This window comes from Maniola hyperantus, chromosome 10, assembly GCF_902806685.2.
Source record: "Maniola hyperantus chromosome 10, iAphHyp1.2, whole genome shotgun sequence".
Taxonomy (NCBI): Eukaryota; Metazoa; Arthropoda; class Insecta; order Lepidoptera; family Nymphalidae; genus Maniola; species Maniola hyperantus.
In genome coordinates this window covers 13,786,185-13,810,949 of record NC_048545.1, presented here as the reverse complement: position 1 = coordinate 13,810,949, position 24,765 = coordinate 13,786,185, and the positions used below count along the sequence as shown (strand labels likewise).

General features: G+C 37.6%; 1 protein-coding gene and 1 long non-coding RNA gene across 3 annotated transcripts in view; one reads left to right on the top strand and one right to left on the bottom strand.

Moving 5' to 3' along the window:
- Nucleotides 1-24,765, bottom strand: part of LOC117985893 (uncharacterized) — a 112,403-nt gene that overhangs the window by 17,153 nt on the left and 70,485 nt on the right. Inside the window, exons 2-3 of the mRNA XM_034972696.2 lie at nucleotides 15,981-16,189; nucleotides 12,683-12,818 (exon numbers count right to left, since the gene is read on the bottom strand). Of these exons, the coding sequence (XP_034828587.1) occupies nucleotides 12,683-12,818; nucleotides 15,981-16,189 (345 nt within the window). The remainder of the gene's footprint in view (nucleotides 1-12,682; nucleotides 12,819-15,980; nucleotides 16,190-24,765) is intronic.
- The window catches only part of LOC138402940 (uncharacterized), a 354,014-nt gene that overhangs the window by 320,867 nt on the left and 8,382 nt on the right, over nucleotides 1-24,765 (top strand). The window lies entirely within an intron of this gene.

Below are 24,765 nucleotides of genomic sequence, written 5' to 3'. Positions count from 1 at the left end.
CACTACCAGTAAACAAATGCAAAAATGCATTAAAAAAGTGGCTGTCGCAAAATGTATTTTATTCTGTTGGTGAGTTTTTAGAATTTAATCACAAGAATTAGAATGAATTTGATTAAGTTATTAATATTATTGACTGACATTTATATCTTTGACACAATATTATATTCTTATCTGATGTACTGCCTACTTTGTCAAAACATTTGTACGTCAGGGCTTCCTGACTAGATATGTTGGCAACTCTCTATTGTAAACACCTTGTCTTCCCATATTCACACAAATAAAATAATTATTTCATTTCATTATTTCATTTCATTTCATTTCATTTATTTCATTTCATATTTCATTTCATTTCATTTCATTTCATTTCATATTTACTAGCTGTCCGCGTGGAATCAGGTTTTTGAAAATCCCGTGGGAACTCTTTAATTTTCCGAGATAAAAAGTAGTCTATGTCCATCACCGGGATGTAAGCTAACTCTGTACCAAATTTCAACAAAATCGGTTGGGTCGTGAAAAGCTAGCAGACAGACAGGCAGACACACTATTGCATTTATAATATTAGTATGGAAGTATGGATTTATTCTACTATTTTATACAAACTAACATAACTGCAGGCAATCCTTTCTACCGCATGAATCATTCTCATTTCAGTTCAAATCAAATCTCAGTAGAATTCGAAGTAGAAGGTAGATTGTAAATAGCATGTTCTGGATTGCAACGAACTATTTAACTGAACTCGGGCGAACTTTCGCTCAGTCTTAGGTACAAAGCAGTTGGAATGTATTGGCAAATAGTGATACGTCCATTGCAATTTCACATTTAAGGTACAGGTGGTTACAGGTACGGGTGATTTCAATAGTTGAAATTACCTTGAGCTTTCCTTTGCATCTCTAAAGGATTTATTTTCTCTTACTAGCTGATGCACGCGAATTCATCCGTGTGGGTTTAGGAAATACCGTCGGAACTCTTTGATTTTCCGGGATGATAAAAAATATTAAAAAACCAAAGTTCCAAAACCACTACAAAGTAAAAAATAACTTTTGTTTCTACACGTGTAGGTATGTATATGTTGAAGTCGGGCGGCTTTGATTTCTAGTTTCTTTTATGCTCGCCCGACTTCATACATACATACCTACCTACACGTGTAGAAACAAAAGTTATTTTTTTCTTTGTAGTGGTTTTGGAAGTTGGTTTTTTTATTTTTTTTTTTATTTAAAACGCACCACAACTCCCCGCACGCACCGCAGTGCGCGCGCTCTCTAAGACTAATTATTTTAATAATTGAGAGCTGTTTGAAAATTCTTCTTAGTATTATCAAGCGTGAAATGTAGCGCGTATGTATGCGTACCGATGCGAAAACGGGCGTAAAACGCGCAGGACAAACCATAGCCTGAACCCACCCTTATACACAGTGAAACCTAAACAAACGTATCTAAGTAACAAACATAGATATTCCAGATCAATCAGGTAGTCTACTTGCGTTCCACTAGTTTGCATTTGGGTTAGTTGCAGTGTAGATGTAGCATCCCATCCTACTGTGCTCTATCTTAAATCCCAAAGTTAACAGACATATATACAAACTATACTTACTGCACCACTTTTACAATTTTACTGGTTTGGCACTTTAATAGTCTAAATATATAAAAGGAAAAGGTGACTGATTGACTGACTGACTGACTGACTGACTGATCTATCAACGCACAGCTCAAACTACTGGACGGATCGGGTTTAAATTTGGCATGCGGATAGTTATTATGATATAGACATCCACTAAGGAAGGATTTTTGAAAATTCAACCCCTAAGGGGGTAAAATAGGGGTTTGAAATTTGGGTAGTCCACGCAGACAAACTCGCGAGCATAAGCTAGTTTTGAATAAGATGGGCTGGATGAAACTTTAAGGATTCTTTACTTTACTAGGGAACCAAAAACACGAGATAACTCTCAAGAAGTCTACCTGTTGAAACTCATCGAGCAAGTTTTAAAGTTCGTGATCCTGTCTCGTGTTGAAGAAACATCTTTAAACTATAACATTGTTTCAGTGGTTTGAAAAATACGAATGATTTACGAAGGAACGAACTACAGGCGAAGTAGTAAGTCCAAAACAAACGTGTATTTCGACATAACAAGACAAGAAGCTAGTTATTGCTAATAGGGTAATATTTCGTCTCGGAAATACTCCGAAGGAGAAACAATGTTAGAAATACTATACGGTCTACACTGTAAAGGTTGGAAATCAGTCCCAATTCGAAAGTTGAATTTTACTTAGCGCAAAATTGTCATTATAAAGCTTCTGAAAATATTTATTATGAGCCCTTTGTTATAACGAAATAATGGAAAAAAATCAAATATTGTTTAGGAATTTCAATTTAGAGTGTTTATCAACTAGGTACATAGGTACAGGCTAAAAAGAGTACTTAATAATTTTTTTAGACCTATACTTACCTACCTGTAATAAAAGTTCTGAATGTCTAAACATTAAGAACTTTTCAATTTTCAGGATCTTTTAATAATACATAATATTTACATAGTATAGGTATGTATTGTTGATTTTTATTGAAACTTAATTTATTTTGGAAGAGTTTGGATGTCTTGTGATAATTAATTTTAGCCCCGCCGTGCCGTGAACAGTTTACTTCGATATAATAATAGATCTACCTTTTTCAATTTGTATGTTTTGAATATCTAGCACTATTTCTAGTTGAACATCATTAGCATTATAATTTAGTGCAGAGATTTATTCAAGTACGTAAAGTGCAAGCGATTGTCTTTGTTTATTTTCTACGAGGCACTATTTGTCTGAAGTCTTCTGGTCAAAACACATTCACGCAGAGACGAGGCATAGTGAATCAAGACGCGACAATATTTTGATTGAACGTTTAGTGGTTCACGTGGTTTAGTGGTTCGCGTGCCGCGCCGTGGCACAGTTTACTTCGATATAATAATAGACCTACCTTTTTCAATTTGTATGTTTTGAATATCTAGCACTATTTCAAGTTGAACACCATTATAATTTAGTGCAGAGGTTTATTCAAGCACGTAAAGTGCAAGCGATTGTCTCTGTTTATTTTCTACAAGGCTCTATTTATCTAAAGTCTTCTGGTCAAAACACATTCACGCACAGTCGAGGCAAAGTGTAAAAGTCGTTAGTATAAGTCCCGCAAATTGCTATTGCGCTGAAACTTCAGTCTAGTGCTGACGTCACTAAAATGGCGGCCACGCGCATTACGCGATTTCGAGAAAATCTGTTGTTGGCCATATTTTTGTAATGAGCATCTTAAGATAACTATTTTCAGTAGTGGACGTCTATCAGTTAATGATAATAATGTATTTAGAGAGCGAAGTAAAGATTCGACAAGCTATATAACATTTTAGAGTGAAGATTCACGCTTCGACTTTGCGTCCATATGGCTTGACCCTAATCTGTTATTTCTTGGCCAAGCTATTTCCTTTGGCCAGGATAAGCTGGTTGAGATTAAGTTCCCTCAAGAAATACATTGTACAATTTGCCTTGTTCATCTTTAACTAGATCATTCCCAGGATTTCAGATCTATATTTAGAAGCATTTCATTAAGTCTAAACAGAGGGAAGAGGTTTTTTTTTAATTCGAATTAGCTCTTCAGTGTGGTCTCACCTGCAGGGTGATTCGCTAACTCAGTGATCAACTCTGAATGATAGTCACCGAGCTCATTTGGCATTTATTTTATTTTATTTATTTTATTTATTGACACTTTATTGCACACAACACAAAGTAAACATTGAAAAAACACAATACAGGATCTTATTCTAATAGATGTAGCATGCAAAGGCGGCCTTATCGCTAAAGCGATCTCTTCCAGGCAACCTTTGACGAAAGGAATCACGGAAGCACGGGTTGGTGCGGCAGCCGAAAATGGCCCTAGTTATTATTATAAATTAGACTACATACACAGTACATTCTAATAATACACAAATAAATATAATTATATATACCCATATACATATCTCTATAATATACTACATAATTCTGTTTACATAGATAAATAATAGTTCTTCAAACGATTTTTGAAGGTGTTTAAGGATTTCGCCTGACGTATTTCAGCTGGGAGAGAATTCCAGAGCTTGACACTGTTAGTGGTGAAAGAGTTACCATAGTATACCGTGCGGCTGTGTGGAGTCATAAGCTTATTGTCGGTGCTGGAGCGGAGGGAGAACTGATGGTTCTCACCAAGATAGGAAAACCGTTCTTTTAAGTATGATGGTGTTTGAGGGTAGTACAGAATACGATATAGGAGCGACAAAGCGTGCATCTCCCTCCGCCGAGATACTGGCAGCCACTTTAGTTTAGCACGGAACTCTGATACATGATCATATTTTCGTAGGCCGAAGATGAAGCGAATACACATGTTTTGTAGTCTCTCCAGCTTGTTTAAAAGTTCTTATAGTTTATTTATAGTTCATTGAAGATTTTATACAAAAAAATATTTTGACATTGCTCAGTGATGCAGCAATGTAAAAATAACGAATGTCAAATGAGTCTGATAGCTATCATTTAGTGTTGATCACTGAGCTAGTAAATCACTCCGCGTAGTAAGTGATGATATAGTCTAAGATAAAAGCGGGCGGGAAATCGGGGTATGAGGCGGGGGGCACACCCGCATGTCACCCGCGCTGTCCCGCACCAGGTTAGCGCGCGGGCTGTGCGGGTGGATGTGCGGGGCATCCCCACCCCTATTGTCATCTCGACCTGTCGCGGACTATACGTGGCAATTACGTACTGGAATGATAAATAGCTTGGTGGTACGTCTTTGCCAATAGGGCAAATTAAAACAATTAAACGAGCATAATTTCAGAGAAGATTCAGTTTCGGATAGTTCTGGCTTTGAAACTTGGTGATGTATAAAACTTCAACTACACCTGATAGTGCATGAAACGCATGCACATTAATTCTTACAGTCAAAACTCTGTCTAGGAAACTATCCGCTATAAATCAGATCTCACAATGGCGTAGACTTGTAACTGCCGCCGCTGCGACTGTGGCCGACGATTTATAGCGGCTCAATACTGTATCGAGTCACACTAAATCTTCTTCTGACGGCGAAACTGTGCGAAATGAGAGTCGAGATAAATGGGGATGGATATTTTCCCTGAAATTGTCTAAAGTCACCCTGAGAAGGAACTTTATATTGCACTACAAAGAAACGGAGATGGAACTAAGATGGAAAACGTCACAACTCACAGAAATGAGGAAAAACAGACAGTAAATGACATCTTGTAGTGTAAGAAATACGTTAGTTATTCAGTCTTACAGTCAAAACTCTGTCTAGGAAACTATCCGCTATAAATCAGATCTTTCAATGGCGTCGACTTGTAATTGCCGCTGCTGCGACTGCGGCTGACGATTTATAGCGGCTCAATATTGTATCGAGTGACACTAAATCTTCTAGTGACGGCAAAATGAGAGTAAAGATCGATGGTGGCGTAAATTTTCTCTGATTTTTCTCTAACCGCCTTGGAAAGGAATTTTATATTTCACCACAATAGGATGGAGTTTAGATGAAAACAGAAGAGGTTACAATCCACAGAAATGAGGAATATGACAAAATAAATGACATCTGGTAGTGTAAGAAACATTACACGTTAGTTATTCAGTCTTACAGTCGAAACTCTGTCTAGGAAACTATCCGCTATAAATCTGATCTCAGAATGGCGTGGACTTGTAACTGCCGGCCTCTGTGGCTGAGGTTGACGATTTATAGCTCAATACTGTATCGAGTGACACTAAATCTTCTAGTGACAGCGAAATGAGAGTAGAGATCGATGGTATAGTATATTTTCCCTGAAATTGTCTGTAGTCGCCTTGCAAAGGGACTTTATATTGCACCACAAAGAAACGGAGATGGAACTAAGATGGAAGGGGTCACAACCCACAGAAATGAGAAAAACCACGCGATAAATGACATGTGGTACCTAGTGTAAGAAACTTTGTGCGTTAGTTATTCAGTATTACAGTCAAAACTCTGTCAAGGAAACTATCCGCTATAAATCAGATCTCACAATGGCGTAGATTTGTAACTGCTGCCGCGCCTTGAGAAGGCATTTGATATTGCACCACAAAGAAACAGAGATGGAACTAAGATGAGAGGGGTGACAACCCACAGAAATGAGGAAAACCACACCGATTACGACCGATTTAATGACTGTGTCATTGTTTTGATTGTTTTGCACGAATCTGAATATCATGTGTTCCACGAAGTGATGATTCCTCTATTTTAATACATTTTATTGATTTCTGAAAGTGCTAAAATATTATTATTATTATAGCGAAATCGGTTCAGCTGTTCTCGAGATTTGCGATCAGCAACACATTCAGCGATTCATTTTTATATATAGAGAAGATAGAGTAAGTAAATCATTTATTGACGAAATTCTGTAAATTTGTATTTTTCCTTGCCGTTTCCCGTAACTTCGTCCGCGTATATTTTATAGCATAGCTCGATGTTAATGTAGCCGGATAATATCAGTGACATAATATGCGGAATCGGATCATTAGTTCCGGAGCTGGAGATTACCTCTACATCCATACTTTATAATATCAGTTTTCAAAATTATTATCTGCTCCTAAAAACTAAAAAAAACCGGCCAAGTGCGAGTCAGGCTCGCGCAACGAGGGTTCCGTACTACAGTCGTATTTTATCGACATTTTGCACGATAATTCAAAAACTATGTTACATTAAAATAAACAACAATCTGTTTTTAGAATGCACAGATGAAGACCTTTCATATGATACCCCACTTGATATAGGTTGTTATCTTATTTCGCAAATTGAAAATACTAATTTTTATTTCATGACCACAATTCTTTTTGTGTGATGTAACCACAAATTCACGGCTTTCAGATTTTTCCCCGAATGTCTGCTATAAGACCTACCTACCGGCCAAATTTCATGATTCTAGGTCAATGGGAAGTAGGTATATATTTATAGTTTTCTTGACAGACCGACAGACAGACAGACAACAAAGTGATCCTATAAGGGTTCCGTTTTTCCTTTTGAGGTACGGAACCCTAAAAATGTCAAATGCGAAATCGTACAAGATGAACATCATGTAATTTTTTAAATTTACTTGGCAGCCATTTTGAAATTCGCCATCATAATTTTTTTTATTATTTGTTGTTATAACATCAATAGAAATTTACAAGTGTGACAACTCTCTGCCTATTATATATTTTGTGCTATTAGGTAGATACAGTTCATGAGATACAGCCCGCTGACAGACAGACGAACTAATAGGATACCGTTGGCACCCTTTGAGTACGGAACCCTAAATAAGAACAACATTTTTCGCGGAAATAAAAACAAACGTAAACACAATTACGTCGATATAATACAATAATAAAATGGCGAGCGAATACAACATCCAAACAGAAATCTTACGTGAATTCAATATCATAGTTATATAGGAAAGGCAATAGGTATAATATTGTGAGCAATTCGTTACATTTTGCGATAATACGAGAGAAATTCGATAATATTGCGGTGGCATAATAATAATGTTATATTATAATCCTTATGGACTATACAGAGTCGCAGAGAACGCTGGCAAAAACTAAGACAGGTATTGATGATTACTGATATGATACCACAAAAAAACGCGAAAAAATGCGAAAGATAATAAAAAATCCTATATTTGTAAATTTAAAGAAAAAAAACGATATATCTAAATATTATATAAAAAGAAAAGGTGACTGACTGATGTATTAACGCACAGCTCAAACTACTGGACGGATCGAGCTGAAATTTGGCATGCAGATAGCTATTAGGACGTAGACATCCGCTAAGAAAGGATTTTTGAAAATTCAACCCCTAAGAGGGTAAAATAGGGGTTCAAAATGTGTGTAGTCCACGCGGACGAAGTCGCGGGCACAAGCTAGTTGCAAATAAAACATCTGACTGACGCTGGAGGTCAACGAACGTTCCGAATACAGGCCACTCGGAGTTAATGCCACGTTGCAGCTGGGACATTGACCCGAGTTTTTCACGCTATACATTGCGGGTTTGAAAACTACAAAATGAGGAAAATGGTTATTGGTATTGGATTGTGTTTAGGTAGTTAACGCTAAGTTTTTGTTAGCGTTCTGGGTTAATACTTAATTTTATATCAGTAGCCCATAGATTACTTTATAAGAGATAGCTTGCATGCTGCGGATATGTCCTTCCCCTCGATTCAATCTACAAATTCTTCAGAATCGGTTAAACAGATGGGCTGTGAAAAGCTATCAGACAGACACTTTCGCATTTATAACATTATTATAGACTATGGAAACAATATTAGGTATTATAATAGAATACTTATATTAAAGCCTGTGTCTGAAGGGCTCGTGAGATTCAAGAAGATTCAATATCGATAGCTATTTAGTTGTCTTCATAATAATTATTTAGACATGTTAGGACTAAAAAGTGTACTTAGACAGATTATATTATTATTATTTGGTAGGCATAGTCCTCGACAGGTCGAGATGGCAATCGAGGTTTGAGGCGGGGGAAGCCCCGTACACCCGCACGTCACCCGGGCTGTGCGGGTGTGAGGGGCGTTCCCCATAGAGCAGAAACAAAGAGGAGTTGGCCTAAGCAACTGTGCACTGTGATTTTCAACTAGGTCCTGACGTCATCACTGTGGGCGGGGCCTTAGTTAGTATGCTGTCTGCGTTCGTCAGGTTCACATATATTGAGGCTCGTATTATCGGTGTGTTTTCGCGTTTTTAAGAACAAAAGGATGAAGTGTTGTGTTTTATCGTGTCAAAGTTATTCAGACAGACGTTCTGATGCTATGAATGGTATCACATTTCATTTGTAAGTAATTTTATACGTAATTTCTACACTTATTGACATCTAGTGTGAGATAGCTGAACTATGTAGTGACATCAATATATCGATGTTAGGTCGCTAAGCGAGTAGTTTTGCTACTAACCCGCAGATGGAAAATTGAGAAGTGGGCGGCGTTCCACAACCCCTCACCCCGCAAAATGTCACTCGATATTTCATAGGGAAATCTTAATACAACATCTCCTCTTTGTTTCTGCTCTATGGCGTTCCCTCACCGTTTGCCATTTCAACCTGTCGCATGTACTTACTATACATTTTTGAGTCAGTTTTGTTGTTCATGTGGTTTGATACTCGTGATTTTAAGCAAAATCGAGTTGCAAAAATGTTTTGTTTTAGATGCCATATCTAGTGCGTAGTACATAGAAGTCGCTGGCTAATGAAGTTATAAACGGCAAACGGCGGCAAACGTAGCGTCCGTGACACGTCGTGGTGTGCGTGAGCTGCGCTATGAGTGAGTGAACCTACAGCCAGCCGCTAGTATGAAGCTTCCCCTCTGATGCTATTTGTCCCCTGTAATAGGTGTATTGAATTTTTATTGCATTTCATTTCATTCGGTTGTTTTATTGGTTGCCACATTTTTGTATTTGTATTTTTGTAATAAATTCCCGTGGGAGCTCTTTGATTTTCCGGGGTAAAAAACCTATATCCTTTTCCGGAATGTAAGCTATCTCTTTCCACGTGGATTAAGGTTTTCAAAATCCCGTGGGAACTTTGTAATTTTCCGGAATGAAAAGTAGCAATTCACGCGATGCAACATCTCATCTCGTACTAACAAGTCGTGAAAATCTTTCTAGATTTTTAGACAGTTAGACAGGCAGACACACTTTCAAATAAAAAACTAGCTTATGCTCGCGACTTCGCCCGCGTGGACTACACTTTCAAACCTATATTTCCCCCCCTTAGGGGTTGAATTTTCAAAAATCCTTTCTAAGCGGATGCCAACGTCATAATAGCTATCTGCATGCCAAATTTCAGCCCGATCCGTCCAGTAGTCTGAGCTGTGCGTTGATAGATCAGTCAGTCAGTCAGTCACCTTTTCCTTTCATATATTTAGATGGCTGGATTCATATTTAATGGTATAAAATACTTTGAAACTTCAACATTTCTGACATAAAATTTTCAAGTTTTACAGCTGTTTATTTTAATTATCTACGCTCGATAAAAAATACTTCTCGACAGAGAGAATTTCTTCCGATGAAAATAAACACCGAGTACCTACAAAGAAAAGAGATTTTATATTAATAGTTCGAACAAGAAAGTTAATTAAAATTCCTAGGAATGGAAATTTAATCCAAATCGCAAATTTAATTAAAGTTTGCGTTATAATTATCACCACTATATTATCTTACAAATCTAACACTATACCAGACAATCAATAAGAGTAATTTATTACCTATTTTGAATAAATCATTTGACTTTTGACTTTTGACTTTTGTATCTTATGAGTCTATGCGATAGGGTAAAAGGGTCCTATTACTTTTTAATTTTTTTTTTTAAAAGTTTGATTCGACAATTTATTTTTTAATGAAAGACATTATTCGTATAATATTGTCTTTCCGTTTGACAATATTCGTATATTTTTTACGGAAAAACAATATTCGTATATTGTCTTTCCGTAAAAAATAAATTGTTGCCGTTCCGTCGAAACCGTAACAACTCAATCTCGTTTAGCGTCAAGCCTAACTTTGAAAATTTTGTACACCGTTTTCAACTTAGCCTAAAAGTAAGACTTCGTTTATCCATACTTCCATACTAATATTATAAATGCGAAAGTGTGTGTGTCTGTCTGTCTGTCTGCTAGCTTTTCACGGCCCAACCGTTCAACCGTTTTCGATGAAATTTGGTACAGAGATAGCTTGCATCCCGGGGAAGGACATCGGCTACTTTTTATCCCGGAAAATTAAAGAGTTCCCACGGGCTTTTAATAAACCTAAATCCACGCGGACGAAGTCGCGGGCATTATCTAGTATTTAATAATAATAATTTTAATAAGGGAATTAGCGAAGCGTGAACTGTTCTTTTTTGAAGCATTATTTGTAGTTTTAGAACACAGAACATTTATAGTTTCGTTACGTTCGTTAGGTTACCTTCTGAGCTTCATGGCTCATGAGCATGAAGCTCAGAAGGTAACCCGAAATAATATGTTATTAATTATTGTAACCAGAAATTATTATTTTTACCTAGAGTGATATTTTTTTTTTTTTTTTTTGTTGGTCCGCCCCTTGAATAACCCCATGTTATAATCTAGTGGGAACACCGCCGATGGGAGTTGGTTCCACAGTTTGCACGTGCGTGGAAAGAAGGATCTGGCGCAGCGGACGGTCGAAGTGCACCAGACACCCAGATGGTGAGGGTGAAATTCCTTACGGTGGCGCGCGGTGCGGTTGTAGAAAAAAGAGAATAGGTACCTACTTTTAAAATCGTTATGAGGTTTCTACGACCGTTAAGGCGAAATGGGATTGAAGTTGTACACGGGTGCTCTCTAAATATGGATAAATATGGATCTGAGACATGGTCGCTAACTATGGGCCTTATAAGAAAGCTCAGAGTCACTCAGCGGGCGATGGAGAGAGTTATGCTTGAGGTTTCTCTACGTGATCAAATCAGAAGTGAGGAGATCCGTAGGAGAACTAGAGTAACCGACATAGCTCAACGGGTTGCGAAGCTGAAGTGGTAATGGGCAGGGCACATATTAGTTTGTAAAACCGATAGACGTTGCGGTCCCAAGGTGATAGAATGGCGACCTCACACCGGAAGACGCAGCGTTGGAACACCCATAGATGGATGGACGGACGACATCAGACGAGTTGCAGGGAGCCGCTGGATTCAGGCGGGCGCAAGACCGTGGCGTTGGAAGTCCCTACAGAGACCTATGTCCAGCTGTGGACGTCTGTCGGTTGATGATGATGATTATATTTTATCTTGATTATGCAATCGGCTTTTCATCATTTTATTGTCATTGCGTAGTGGACTAAGAGCCCGGGATAGCCAGACCTTCGTTATTTTATAAAAGCTGAAAGTTTCTATACGCATTGTACCCAACACAGGAAGGAACGATCAGCGACTATGAAGTTTCGATCTTGGTGGCTTTGGGAGATAACAGGACCCCCTAAACTTTTACACTTTAAGGGCACCTGGCAGGTGGTTGCCACGACACTAAGTGCCAATCAGCTAACAATTAAGGCGTATAAAATCTTTCGTCTAATTTTTAGGGTTCCGTACCACAAAAGGAAAAACGGAACCCTTACAGGATCACTGTCTGTCTGTCTGTCTGTCTGTCTGTCTGTCAAGAAACTTACAGGGTACTTCCCGTTGACCTAGAATCATGAAATTTGGCAGGTAGGTAGATCTTATAGCTGATATTTGGGGAAAAATCTGAAAACCGTGAATTTAGGGTTAGATCACACAAAAAAAATTAAATTGTGGTCATGAACTAATAATTAGTATTTTCAACTTTTGAATTGAGTGACTATATCAAGTGGGGTATCATATGAAAGGTCTTCACCTGTACATTCTAAAACAGATTTTTATTTATTTTTATGCATTATAGTTTTTGAATTATCGTGCAAAATGTCAAAAAAATACGACTGTAGTACGGAACTCTCATTGCGCGAGCCTGACTCGCACTTGGCCGGTTTTTTATATTTTTTTCGGTATTAGAAATCATGTCATGCATTGCCAGACACCTTATATGGTGGCAACCTCCTGCCAGAAATCCCTACAGGAGACCTGTGTCCAGCAGTGGACGTCTATCGGTTGATGATGATGATGATGATGATGATGAACAAAATCCAATAGAAGTAAAAAGTAAAGTTCCTACCTATAACATCGATGAACTTGGTAGTGATCTGCGTGGCGAAGTACGGCGCGTCCGCGGTGACTTCGCAGCTGAAGTTGCCCGACAGTCCCAGCTCTAACCGCCGGAGCAGCACCTGCGTGCCGTTCGAACGGTTCATCTGAAAAGGATAACATTAATCCATACTGTAGTGTATCTGGTTAGTGATTACACAATCTCGTGTGCTCATGGACGATGTTACCACACGAGTAGATATTAAAGACCAGAGGGGAAGTTCTAGCACACGAGTAGATATATAGACCAGAGGGGAAGCTTCATACTAGCGGCTGGCTGTAGGTTCACTCACTCTAGCGCAGCTCACTCACACCACGACGTGTCACGGACGCTCCGTTCGTCCACGTGCCACGAATCGTCCGTGGCACGTCGTGTTGTGCGTGAGCTAGTGTGAAGCTTCCGCTCTGGTCTATAATATCTACTCGTGTGGTTCTAGCTTCTACTACTAAGTAGTTCTTCACACTAGCTCACGCACGTCGTGGTGTGCGTGAGATGCGCTTGAGTGTGTGAACCTACAGCCAGCCGCTAGTATGAAGCTTCCCCTCTGGTCTATATGTCTACTCGTGTGATGTTACTACGTCAGTGTTACCAGAGCCACAGGCGCGTGTAGACGAGTGACTGTTGTTCGCGTGCATTGCCGAGCCAGTGTCTGGGGTAGGGATGTTATGGATATATAATTTCGGATCCGGATACGGATATGGATATTGGCACCGATTCTAAACACAACCTAATTTTAGAGTATTCACGCCCTCTTCTTACTATTGTAATATGAAAAGGACAGAAGCAGTTTGACATTTCTAAATTTAATTTTTAGATGGTAAAACCCGTGATTTTAGCACGCACTCGCGAACCTACCGTTTAAATTTGTATTTTGCACTAAAATTTAGAGTCTTTAAATGTGAAAGTCATGTTCCGTTCCTTTTTTAGCATTAGTAAAAAGAAAAGGATGCAGATACTACAAATTTAGTTTAGAGAGAGACTAGAGAATCGGGGCCATTGTTAAAATATAATATCGGTTTCGGTTTCGGTTATGGATATCAAATTATTTCGGATTATCCGATAGTTTCGGTTACGGATATTAATTTTTTTAAGGAACTGTAAAATGAAATACAAATAAGATTATATTAGACTTTAATTGTACCTTGTAGGTTTCGCAATCTGTCATACAAGTAATTCTTTCTTACAGCCGAAAACTAGCCGAAACTATCGGAAACTTTTATTTCGGATTCGGTTACGGTTACGGATATTTTTTTATTTCGGATATCCGATAGTTTCGGTTACGGATATGGATATCCATAATAACACTAGTCTGGGGCACCATTAGCAGACCCTACACATACTGTTGTATAGAAGCAGGCGTTACTTTGCGGAAATCCATGATTAAAAATGAACCAAAAGCTTAATTTGCTGTAATCCGCTGAAACAGGTTGAATCTTTATGGTGCAACATGCAGCATGCGACATGCACCGCCCGCCCTCCCACTGCTAAACATGCAGGGAACAGCAGCCACCAGGCAAGCGATACGCACCACCACCACAGCTCAAACTACTGGACGGATCGGGCTGAAATTTGGCACGCAGATAGCTATTATGACGTAGGCATCTGCTAAGAAAGGATTTTGAAAATTCAACCCCTAAGGGGGTGAACCAGGGGTTTTAAATTTGTGTAGTCCACGCGGACGAAGTCGCGAGCATAAACAAGTTTTTTACATAAGAATAGAGCAATTTCTGCTGGAAAATACTTTTGGCAGCATTTTAGTTATGTAAACAGTAGGCTGAGATACTTTTTTTTTTTTTTGTTTATTTGAAAGTAATCAACAACGTAATTACATAATTATTATTTAAATCTAAATTAAGTTTTAACAGAAGGCCACAAGAGATTACTTAAAATTATAATGAAAACTATTTTAACAGAATGGATTTAGAATAAATGTATATAAAAAAATTTTTAAAACAGTCCAAGATTCAGACATAATATGTAGGTACACTGCATTCAAAAATTCTAAAACGATTTCCAAGTAAATAAAACAGTCTTCAAAAGAAGTGCCTCAGCGTATTCTAGTGCCAATCGGTTTGCTATTGATTCAATCTGCAACCTTAGACAAAACGTGGCCATATTCGAAACGTTCCGATCTGAATCTTCGACAATTTTATTCGAAGAATGTTCTATGCTTTCAATATTAAATGGCGCGATACGGCCCCGATCCGATTTTGAAACTCTCGCCATCAAATTTTTTTAAATAGAGATAGCAAGCAAACGAGCAGGCGGTTCACCTGATGTTCAGTGATTACCGCCGCCCATGAACATTTGCAGAACCAGAGGAACCGCCGATGCGTTGCCGGCCTTTTAGGAATTTGTTGGTCCGCCCCTTGAATAACCCCATGTTGTAATCTAGTGGGAACACCGCCGATGGGAGTTTGTACAGTTTGTACAGGAGACAGTTTGTATGTGAGTGGAAAAAAGGATCTGCCACAACACCAAGCCAATTAATACGAAAAATACGAAATTCAGACAAAATCACGTTTGTTTGATATCGTAAACTTCCCGGTCAATGAACTCTCATTCCACAAATAACACCTATTAGAATAAAATTGAATATATTCATAAGAAACGACATTTTGTTCCCTAAAGTTCAACGACTAGAGGTATTATTAAAAAAATTCTTTGACTTATTTACCGTTCCAGTAGAGATTATTTTCAGAAGTAAGTACCTACAATATTCAAACGAAATGATAAATATTCCTTTATAAAGGAATACGGAAAGTTTATAATCTGCTCAGACATATTATTAACGAGAATTTTTCTTTTTTCTTTGTATAATTTAGATTTTCTTTGTACATTATGATGTACAAGTTTCAGGAATATATTAATGTGGAATACCAGCCGTAAGAGCTGAGACACACGGCACGTGGTGTGACGTAATGTGGAGGCGAAATCACTAAAAAAAGGGGAATTTCCAAATATCCTGAAACACAAACGTTTCTTTTATTTTTATTTTTGCCCGAAAGCCCAAATACTTATCGACTTTCATAGATATTATGACGATAACGAAAAATGACGATTTTAATACTTCTGTCACCATTAGAAAGCTACTTTATCAAAGTCAAGGTCAAGGTCAAAGTCAAGGTCAAATTCAAGGTCAAAGTCAAGGTCAAATCATCAAAAGTACGATAGGCTATTATAACATGTCAAATTCCACTTGGGTCAAGTGGGCCGGATCAGGTAACTTTGAATTGACTTTGACTCCATGTAATGAATCTCAACTCACATCAACATAAATTCCAGGTAGCCCAAACACCTTGAGGTCAGGTTTCTCATTGGGCGTGTATCTGAAGAACTCATGGTTGCCGCGGTACCACTTGACGGAGTACAGCAGAGCTCCCTGCATATCTCTCGAGCAGATGAGAGCAGCTGTTCCTCCTTTGATAACGGTTGAGGGTTCCACGAGGAGTTTCACGTCGCGTAAACTTGTTACACCTGTAAAAGAAAATATATATTTACTTGCATTCAAAAACGAATAGGTACCTACCCACGTGGATGAAGCCGCGGGCATCATCTAGTGAAGTAATCACTACCCATAATAAATTATCCTCAGAACAAGGACTATTAGAAGTAGCCCTATTGTGACACTTATTGTTAGAGCGAGATAGCTAAATGCATTTAAGCTCTTATTAGAACGTGACAAAATGATTATGTTTTGTCCTTATCACCGTGGCCACTTTTTTTTGTTTGCCAAAATGTATTTGTACGTCAAATTTTGGCAAACAACGTGAAGTGAGGTTATATTGACTCAAGTATTGTAAATAAATAATTGATTCGTTTTGTTGTTTTTTGTTTTTGAAATTATTGTACAATAGTGGGTTGCAGTAGGTATACCCAGTGGCGTGCACAGGGCTTCAAGTCAGGATATGCATTTAGGTATGAACTTATTTTACGGCAGGTTATAATAAAAAATAAGCATTGATTTATTACAATGAGGGTAAGCTGTACGTTTAAGCTTATATGAGCTGCACGCCACTGGGTATACCATAGCCGAAGCGAACGTAAAATAGACGGAAAACATTTCAAAAGTAAGTACTTCTGCTTGAGCGAGAGGGACTGAGGGGGCCACGCTAGTTGCATATCTGGACATATCTGTGATTATCACTACCACTGCACTAGTGTTTGTTTGTTGCTTTGTCACTAAAATCAAATCGCAACGCATCAACGTGATTTTTTTGCATGCGTATAGTTTAAGACCTGGAGAGTGACATAGGCTAATTTTTATCCCGGAAAATCAAAGAGTTCCCATGGGATTTTTGAAAACCTAAATCCACGCGTACGAAGTCGCGGGCATCAGCTAGTCAGCTATAATATGCCAGATAGCTAGTTTCTTATTAAAGCTGCAGATTTACGGTAATTTATTTAGAGAACTACTAGGATAAGCGGATAATTCAGTAATTACGTATTAATGGTCTCATTAATCTTGCAAATATCAATTAAGCGTCCTAATAGGAACACTGTTATTCATCATCATCATGATCAACCCATCATCCGGCTCACTACAGAGCGCGGGTCTCCTCTCAGAGTGAGAAGGGTTTTGGCCATAGTCTACCACGCTGGCCATGTGCGGATTGGTAGACTTCACACACCTTTGAGAACATTATGGAGAACTCTCAGGCATGCAGGTTTCCTCACGATGTTTTCCTTCACCGTTAAAGCAAGTGATATTTAATTAATTAAAACGCACATAATTCCGAAAAGTTAGAGGTGCGTGCCCGGGATCGAACCCCCGACCTCCGATTAGAAGGCGGACGTCCTAACCACTAGGCTATCACTGCTTACCACTGTTATTGCCTACCTGAAATTATAATACCTAACACTTGCTTTAAGAGCTAGCGCGCACCACGGAAAATTTCCGTAATCTGTGAACAATAGAACTACATAGAAGTGCGCGCACTGCGGAATTAATTCCGCACCGGATTTTGATAGAGTAAAATTCAAACGAGATTGACAAAATTTGCCCAGGCTGGACTTTGCCTATTACAAAACACCATGCGACTTTTTTTTGACTTTAAAAATAGAAGATTTTTACTATTAAATGGCACATATATCATTTCTGTATCTTTATTAAATGGCACATATATCATTTCTGTACATTTATTAAATGGCACATATATTATCATCTCTGTACATTCTGGGGCACGCGTCCATACAAATTTTGTCTATCTCCTTTGCGGATTTTAAATCACACCGCAACACCGTGGTGCGCGCTAGCCGGTGATGGGAAACAGCGTGAAGTAACCAGTCCGCACTTAGCCAGGCGTTATAACCCTTCTCATTCTGAGAGGAGACCAGTGTTCAGTAGTGGACCGGCGATGCGTTGAGTTGAGAATCACCTCAAATAATTATCTATATAATACGTTCAAAAGGAAAAGCTGACTGGCAGACTGACCGATTGATCTATCAACGCACAGCTCAAACTACTGGACACGGCGGGGTGATTACGTAAAACTTTGCAGTAGCGACAGCAACGCGACAGCAGTAGCAATGCGATAGTTCACTTGCTGTCTCTCTTCTTCTTCTTCTTATTTTGCTTTGTGGCTATTGCTGTCTCTCTCTAGCCGGACGTTTGACAGCAATGATCGCGAGATTTACGCCTGTCGCAAGCCTGTCACGAGATACGTAATCTCCCCGCGGGCTGGGTATGCAGAAAGCAGATAGCTATTATGACGTAGACATCCGCTAAGAAAGGATTTTTTAAAAATTCGATCAATAAAGAGGTAAAACAGGGGTTTGGTGTAGTCCACGCGGACGAAGTCGCTGGCATAAGCTAGTATTTGACAAAAAAGGTATTGACAGACAGACAGAAAATAAAGTGATCCTACAAGGATCTTTTCCTCCTTTGAGGCACGGAACCCTAAAAATAAGTATTCATACACAAACAACGTTATATTTCAAAGTTGGGAGCATAATGTATGTAGATGCCGTGAGATAAATTCCTAAGGCATGAATTACGAGGCACCGGATTACATGGCACGCCGGGTACCCGCCCTCGTGACGTTTTACCCTATTTTCCTATTCTATAAAGTTACTAGAGCACAAAAATCACAAGCCGTATTATGTCACTACTTAACTTACTCGATGACATATTATTATCACATGAAAAATGAGTAACTTAGGTGTAATATTATTATAACTTATATCTCCCCTTATCTGTATATATTACATTCAAAGTCCTGACTGACTTACTGACTGAATTTTTTTTGTGTTGTTTCGGATTGACTATGCTGCGTAGGCCGTAGACTATGTGGCGAGCGCGAATCTCCGCCTGGGGGTGAGCCCTAGGACTCGAAGAAATAATTTGAGAGGTCGGGGGGCAAATCTTAGAAATCGGAGACCTTCGTCGGCGAATGTAGTAAGGTTGAATTGTGTAGCCTTACGAGATAAGGAGCATTGTCGGTCATGATTTGATCGTCGGGATCGTTAAGGACGTGCTTAGGGCGTCTTTAGTCTAGGCTTATATTTTATCAACGCGATGAACGCGTTACATGAAATTTGGAGGTGGTGTTCATTGTAAAAATTGGGGATTGGGGGGGGGAAATCCTATCTTTTTGAACTTACTTAAATGAAAATCAGGATTTAGATTATTGCCTAATACACCTTTGTTATGTTTCTATTGTTTTGGTTTTGGCGTACAATAAAGAATATTTTACTTTCGTTTACTTTACACCTATAAAAATTCATTTTTCTGTATTGCGTGTAAGTACTATCCAACACACCAAGTTTCTCCTTTCACCAAAGGTGGCCTGGTAGAGATTGCTGTGAGCAATAAGGCCGCCTTTGCATACAATTATTTTTTTAGTTTTAGTTTCTTTGTCATGTTATGTAATATTTTTTGTGTGCAATAAAGTATTTCTATCTATTTATCTATATATGTAGGTAGGCATGTTTATTTGATCTTATTCGTTACGTATGGTTCACGCGATTGAGGTGAAATTTTTACATAAATGACAATGGCCTCACATGGCGTAAACGACAAATTTTTACATAAATGACAATGGCGTCACATGGCGTAAACGACAAATTTTTACATAAATGACAATGGCCTCACATGGCGTAAACGACAAATTTTTACATAAATGGCAATGGCCTCACATGGCGTAAACGACAAATTTTTACATAAATGACAATTGGCTCACATGGCGTGAACGACAAATTTTTACATAAATGGCAATGGCCTCACATGGCGTAAACGACAAACATTTTCAATTTTTTAACATAAAAAATATTTTCCCGCAGAAATTACTCTATTTTTATAAAAATTGTCGTTTACCGATTTTGACGTCATTCCGTACAACATGACGTTCATGTTAAATATAAATAATATTCTCTTCAATAATTAATTCTAGCCCCATAAACTACCGCTACTTATATAAAAAATCACTTCATTTTATTACTACAGTCCAATACAGTTAACGGTCACTCTAAACTTAACCTTGGAAACATGATATTGTGGCTAATTCCATTGTACACAATCTCTAAACTAAACTAAAATGGCATGTCTAAATCTAATGCTATCCCTTTCATAATGTTGCTTGGGGAAAAGGATGGCACTAAATTTAGACCTGTTAATTTAGTTTAGTTTAGAGATTGTGTACAAGAGAATCGGCCCCATATATATCTCCAAAACACAAAGTTATCTATAACGAGGTTTGTATACCTTTGGGGAACTATTGGTACCCTGAAAATATTGTTCTGCGGCGACCACGAAATAAGACATTCAAATTCAATGGAGGGATAGCCCGTCGGAAATATTTTGAGTAGGTAATTTATATTCGGTAGCTGTTCAAAGATAGCGTATGGGAGCTTTGACGACTGGATTCAGAGGTACGTAAATAATACTAACTAGACTTGTTGTTTGTCACGCTTTTTGTTTTTCAAAAGCTTCCAATGCTACTCTATATTTATATAAAACTAGCTGCCCCGGCGAACTTCGTACCGCCTAACAGTCGATTCAAATTTTTTAAATTTTTCTCTCCGTAAGAACCATCCCCGTACTTCAAGGAATATTATGAAAAGAGAATTAGCGAAATCGGTTCAGCTGTTTTCGATATTTGAGATCAGCAACACATTCAGCTATTTATTTTTAAATATAGAGATTTGTCCTGACTGGCAGACTGATCTATCAACTCGTAGCTTAAACCAAGTGGGGTTAGAAATAGAAGATTTTTGTCAGCTGTTCAATCCCCTATATAAATAAGGGATGGAAGTTTGTATGAAAGACCGTCATTTTAAAAGTTACTTCGATCAAAATTGGTATTTTGACTTTCGGTTAAACATAAAATATATACCTACATCTTACATATATACATTTTGAAAATTCTACGCCCAAGGGGGTTAAATGTAGATGAAAGTTTGTATGCAAGTCCACCTTTTTTCGAGTTATAGATATCTATGAAAATTGCAATGTGGACTTTTGGGTAAAAATGAAGAAGTACTTTTTTCAGGATTTACGGGAATTCCACGCCCTCACTGATTTTTAAAATTCCACTTGCGCGAAACCGGTTTCAGCTAGTCCTAATATATAAAACACAAAAAATGTTTCTATCTATGTCCATTATAGACTTTGAAACCATCCAACCGATGTGTCAGTTTTATTAGAAAGGCAACAATGCGAAGAATCTCCTAACCTAAAATTAAGTAGGTAAGCCTATGTAATCATAATATACCTTTTGAAAAGGCTACTTAAGCTCTTAAGACCGCTAGATCCCAAGGCCATACAACCTCACCGCGACTTTGTATTAAACTAAACACACGCGTTATTGGATATTATCAGGGTTAAATTCGATATTATCGTAAACACAAGGGAAATTCCATTTTCTGGTACATTAGTCGAGACAATCTCATGCTATCGATCCGCTGTGTGAAAATCCCTTTACAATAGAAATAAGTTCAAAGTAAAGAAGCTTTTTTTATTGTACTACGAAGGGTCGAAATTTCTTTTTAAATATTTTTTTTATATTCTTTTTTATCTTTTTTATACCTGTTTTTTAATCATAGTTTTTTATACGATTTTTTTTTCATTCTTTCGACCTGAAAAAAATTCCAGCTGAGTATAATGCTGTATGCCTCGTCATATAAAACACAAAAGTATTACAGAGAATTTCACGAAGACCTTTTTCAATATTAAGTATATTAATGTATCTTTTCAAATGCTATACATATTTAGAATTATGATATTATTATGAGCCCCAAAAGCTTTATCCCAAAATCACCCAGCCCTACCATATTATGCCCTAATACACGCGTTATTTAGTCTCCGATTTGGGTAATGCTCAATATTATCGAGAACATGCCAAGGGAATTCCATTTTCTGGTACATTACACGAGAGAATCTCAGGCCTTCCTGCTTTACTTCGAATGGGCTTTACATACATGTCTTGGGATCAATTTAGGTAACAATTTAAACTTAAGTAAACTGTCGGTCGCCTCGTGTACTCAATTTATACTCCATACTAATATTATAAAATAATATTATGTGAAAGTGTGTCTGTCTGAAAAGCAAAGAACTTCTGGTATATTATTACTAGATCATCATGTAGAGTCACTATGTGGAGAGCATATTCGTAGCTAGCACATTACAGAAACTTTTTTCCAATGTGAAAAGACTATTATGGTACGACTCATCTGATGTTCTTAATTAAAAGTACAGCAAAGTGCGTACAATAGGGGTCGGCCCGGCTTAAAAATAGGGTTTTGTACATTTTACATGAAACTCACTGTAATCTTTTTAGGGTTCCGTCCGTATCATGAGATTGAGCATTTTTGTTGTAAAATTTTTCTCTTATCTTATTAATCTCCAACTTCCTAGCATGTTTTTAGTTTCTTAACACAGTTTTTTGTTAATCATTTGTGAACCAAAAAAGGTGTAAAAATCTTACGTCAAAGTATAAGTGTCTAATTTTAATATATGTTCTTCGGAATAGTGTAAGAAATCACGTCATGGATTGCCAGACGCTTAGTATCGTGGCAATCCCCTGTCAGATACCCTTTAACAATTTATTAAACTTATTACTTTGACGTAAGATTTTTTTACACCTTTATTACCTGCTATCTCCCAAAGCCACCATGATCCAAACTTCATAGACGCTGATCGTTCCTCCCTGTGTTGGGGACAATATGCAGAGAAACTTTCAGCTTTCTTACAAATGCAAACCGACTATCAAAAAGCGTAATTTTTTTACCTACTTTGAATAAACGTTTTGACTTTTTTGACTTTTATAAAGTAACGGAGATCTGGCATGCGCTGGCCCTCTCTCTAAGAGGAAATATCGAAATAAAACCTTTCAGACAAGTTTTGACCCGCATATAAGTTGCACACAGCGCTAACTAACCTTAGTCGATTCGAAAAAGGTTTTGTACGGGCTCTTTTATACCGTCTACTAAAACAGTGAAAAATGTTGAATTTGGACCAGCATGTAACTGTGGTTAACTCCAAAGATGGATTTTTCAACATTCTTTTTAGTTACAAGTAAAAATTCAGACAAATTTGCACCTCTGTATAAGTATTAAGAAAATACTTTTTGTAACATTTTATTAGGGTTCCGTATCTCAAAAGGAAAAACGGAACCTTTATAGTATTACTTTGTTGTCTGTCTGTCAAGAAACCTATAGGGTACTTCCCGTTGACCTAGAATCATGAAATTTTGCGGGAAGGTAGGTCTCATAGCAGACATGAGGGGAAAACTCTGAAAAAAATCACGTTGATCCGTTGCTCTTTTGCGATTGAAGGACAAACCAACAAACTAGCAAACCAACAAACCAATAAACCAACAAACAAACACACTTTCGCATTTATTATAGGGGTAGTGATTATAAAAAATTATAATTTGAGAATTTTCCAAGTTTGAAAGGACCCCGGATGGGTTCGAAACTAGTCGGGCTAACGTCGACTACACACGTGAGTAAGCCGGGACAGATAGTATTTATAATTTTCCAAGTCCTAACAAGGTGTTTTGCTTGATTAAAAAGGTAGGTACCTAACAAACAATAATAAATCGAAACAGTAAATGGATTTGTATAAACATAAAACAAGAACTTTACGTTAATTAACTAAGAAACTAGGTAAATAAGGAAGAAAGAATGTCACTGAAGATTGGCTCGTGGAGCTTATGGAAAGTTTTGTTAAAAATAATCACTCATTAAAAGTTCTTGTTATGTACCTAATGAATTAATTTTAATTAAGGCACTTAAGCTTCTACATACAACAAGTTAATAAATAAGGCAATAAGGCGAAATATTTTCCGGCAGGGAAATAATAGTTAAGTATGTAAGTACTCGTATAATATTATTAAAATTAATGCGCAAAGAATTGCAATGTTTTTAAATTTTATGAATTTGTATCTGTAAACAAAGTTTGAATAAATTAACGTCTGGTGACACTGGGATCTTGGACCATAAAAAAATAAGCCTACCTCTAATTTTTTTGTGTTTAATATAATCTTTTATAATTTTTTACTTTTTTTTTAATTTTAGTTTTTTACCATTATCAATACTACTTTTTTTTTTCTTGGACAATTAAGGATGATTTATGCTAGACCATGCTGTACCTGAGCCTGCCACACGAGACACATAGATCGGAACATGTATGAAGTCACATCAGGCCGTGCCATATCCGAGTCTTCCGAGTCTCGTCTGTGTTAGGTTTATTTATACAAAATTGCAATCCGTGAATCGTCTGCGCGTCGGTCGTAGCACGGCTCAGGCCTAGTCTAGCATAAATCATCCCTTACTTGTCATACCAGGTTAATGTGTCCTATCTCTAAAAGTTCTGTCCTTGGCTTAAACAAGACTTAAGAACCGCACGACTTTTGAAATTGATATTAAGCGCGATAAATGAGAATGTAAAGGTGCATTTTCATTGAACGTGTTTGATGACTCAGCATTAACAAACGCAAAATAGTGATTATGTAATGTTAGTGGATGTTTTATTTATACTAATACTAGCTGATGCCCACGACTTCACTTTCGTGCAAGTAGGTTTTTTAAATCCCGTGGAAACTCTTTAATTT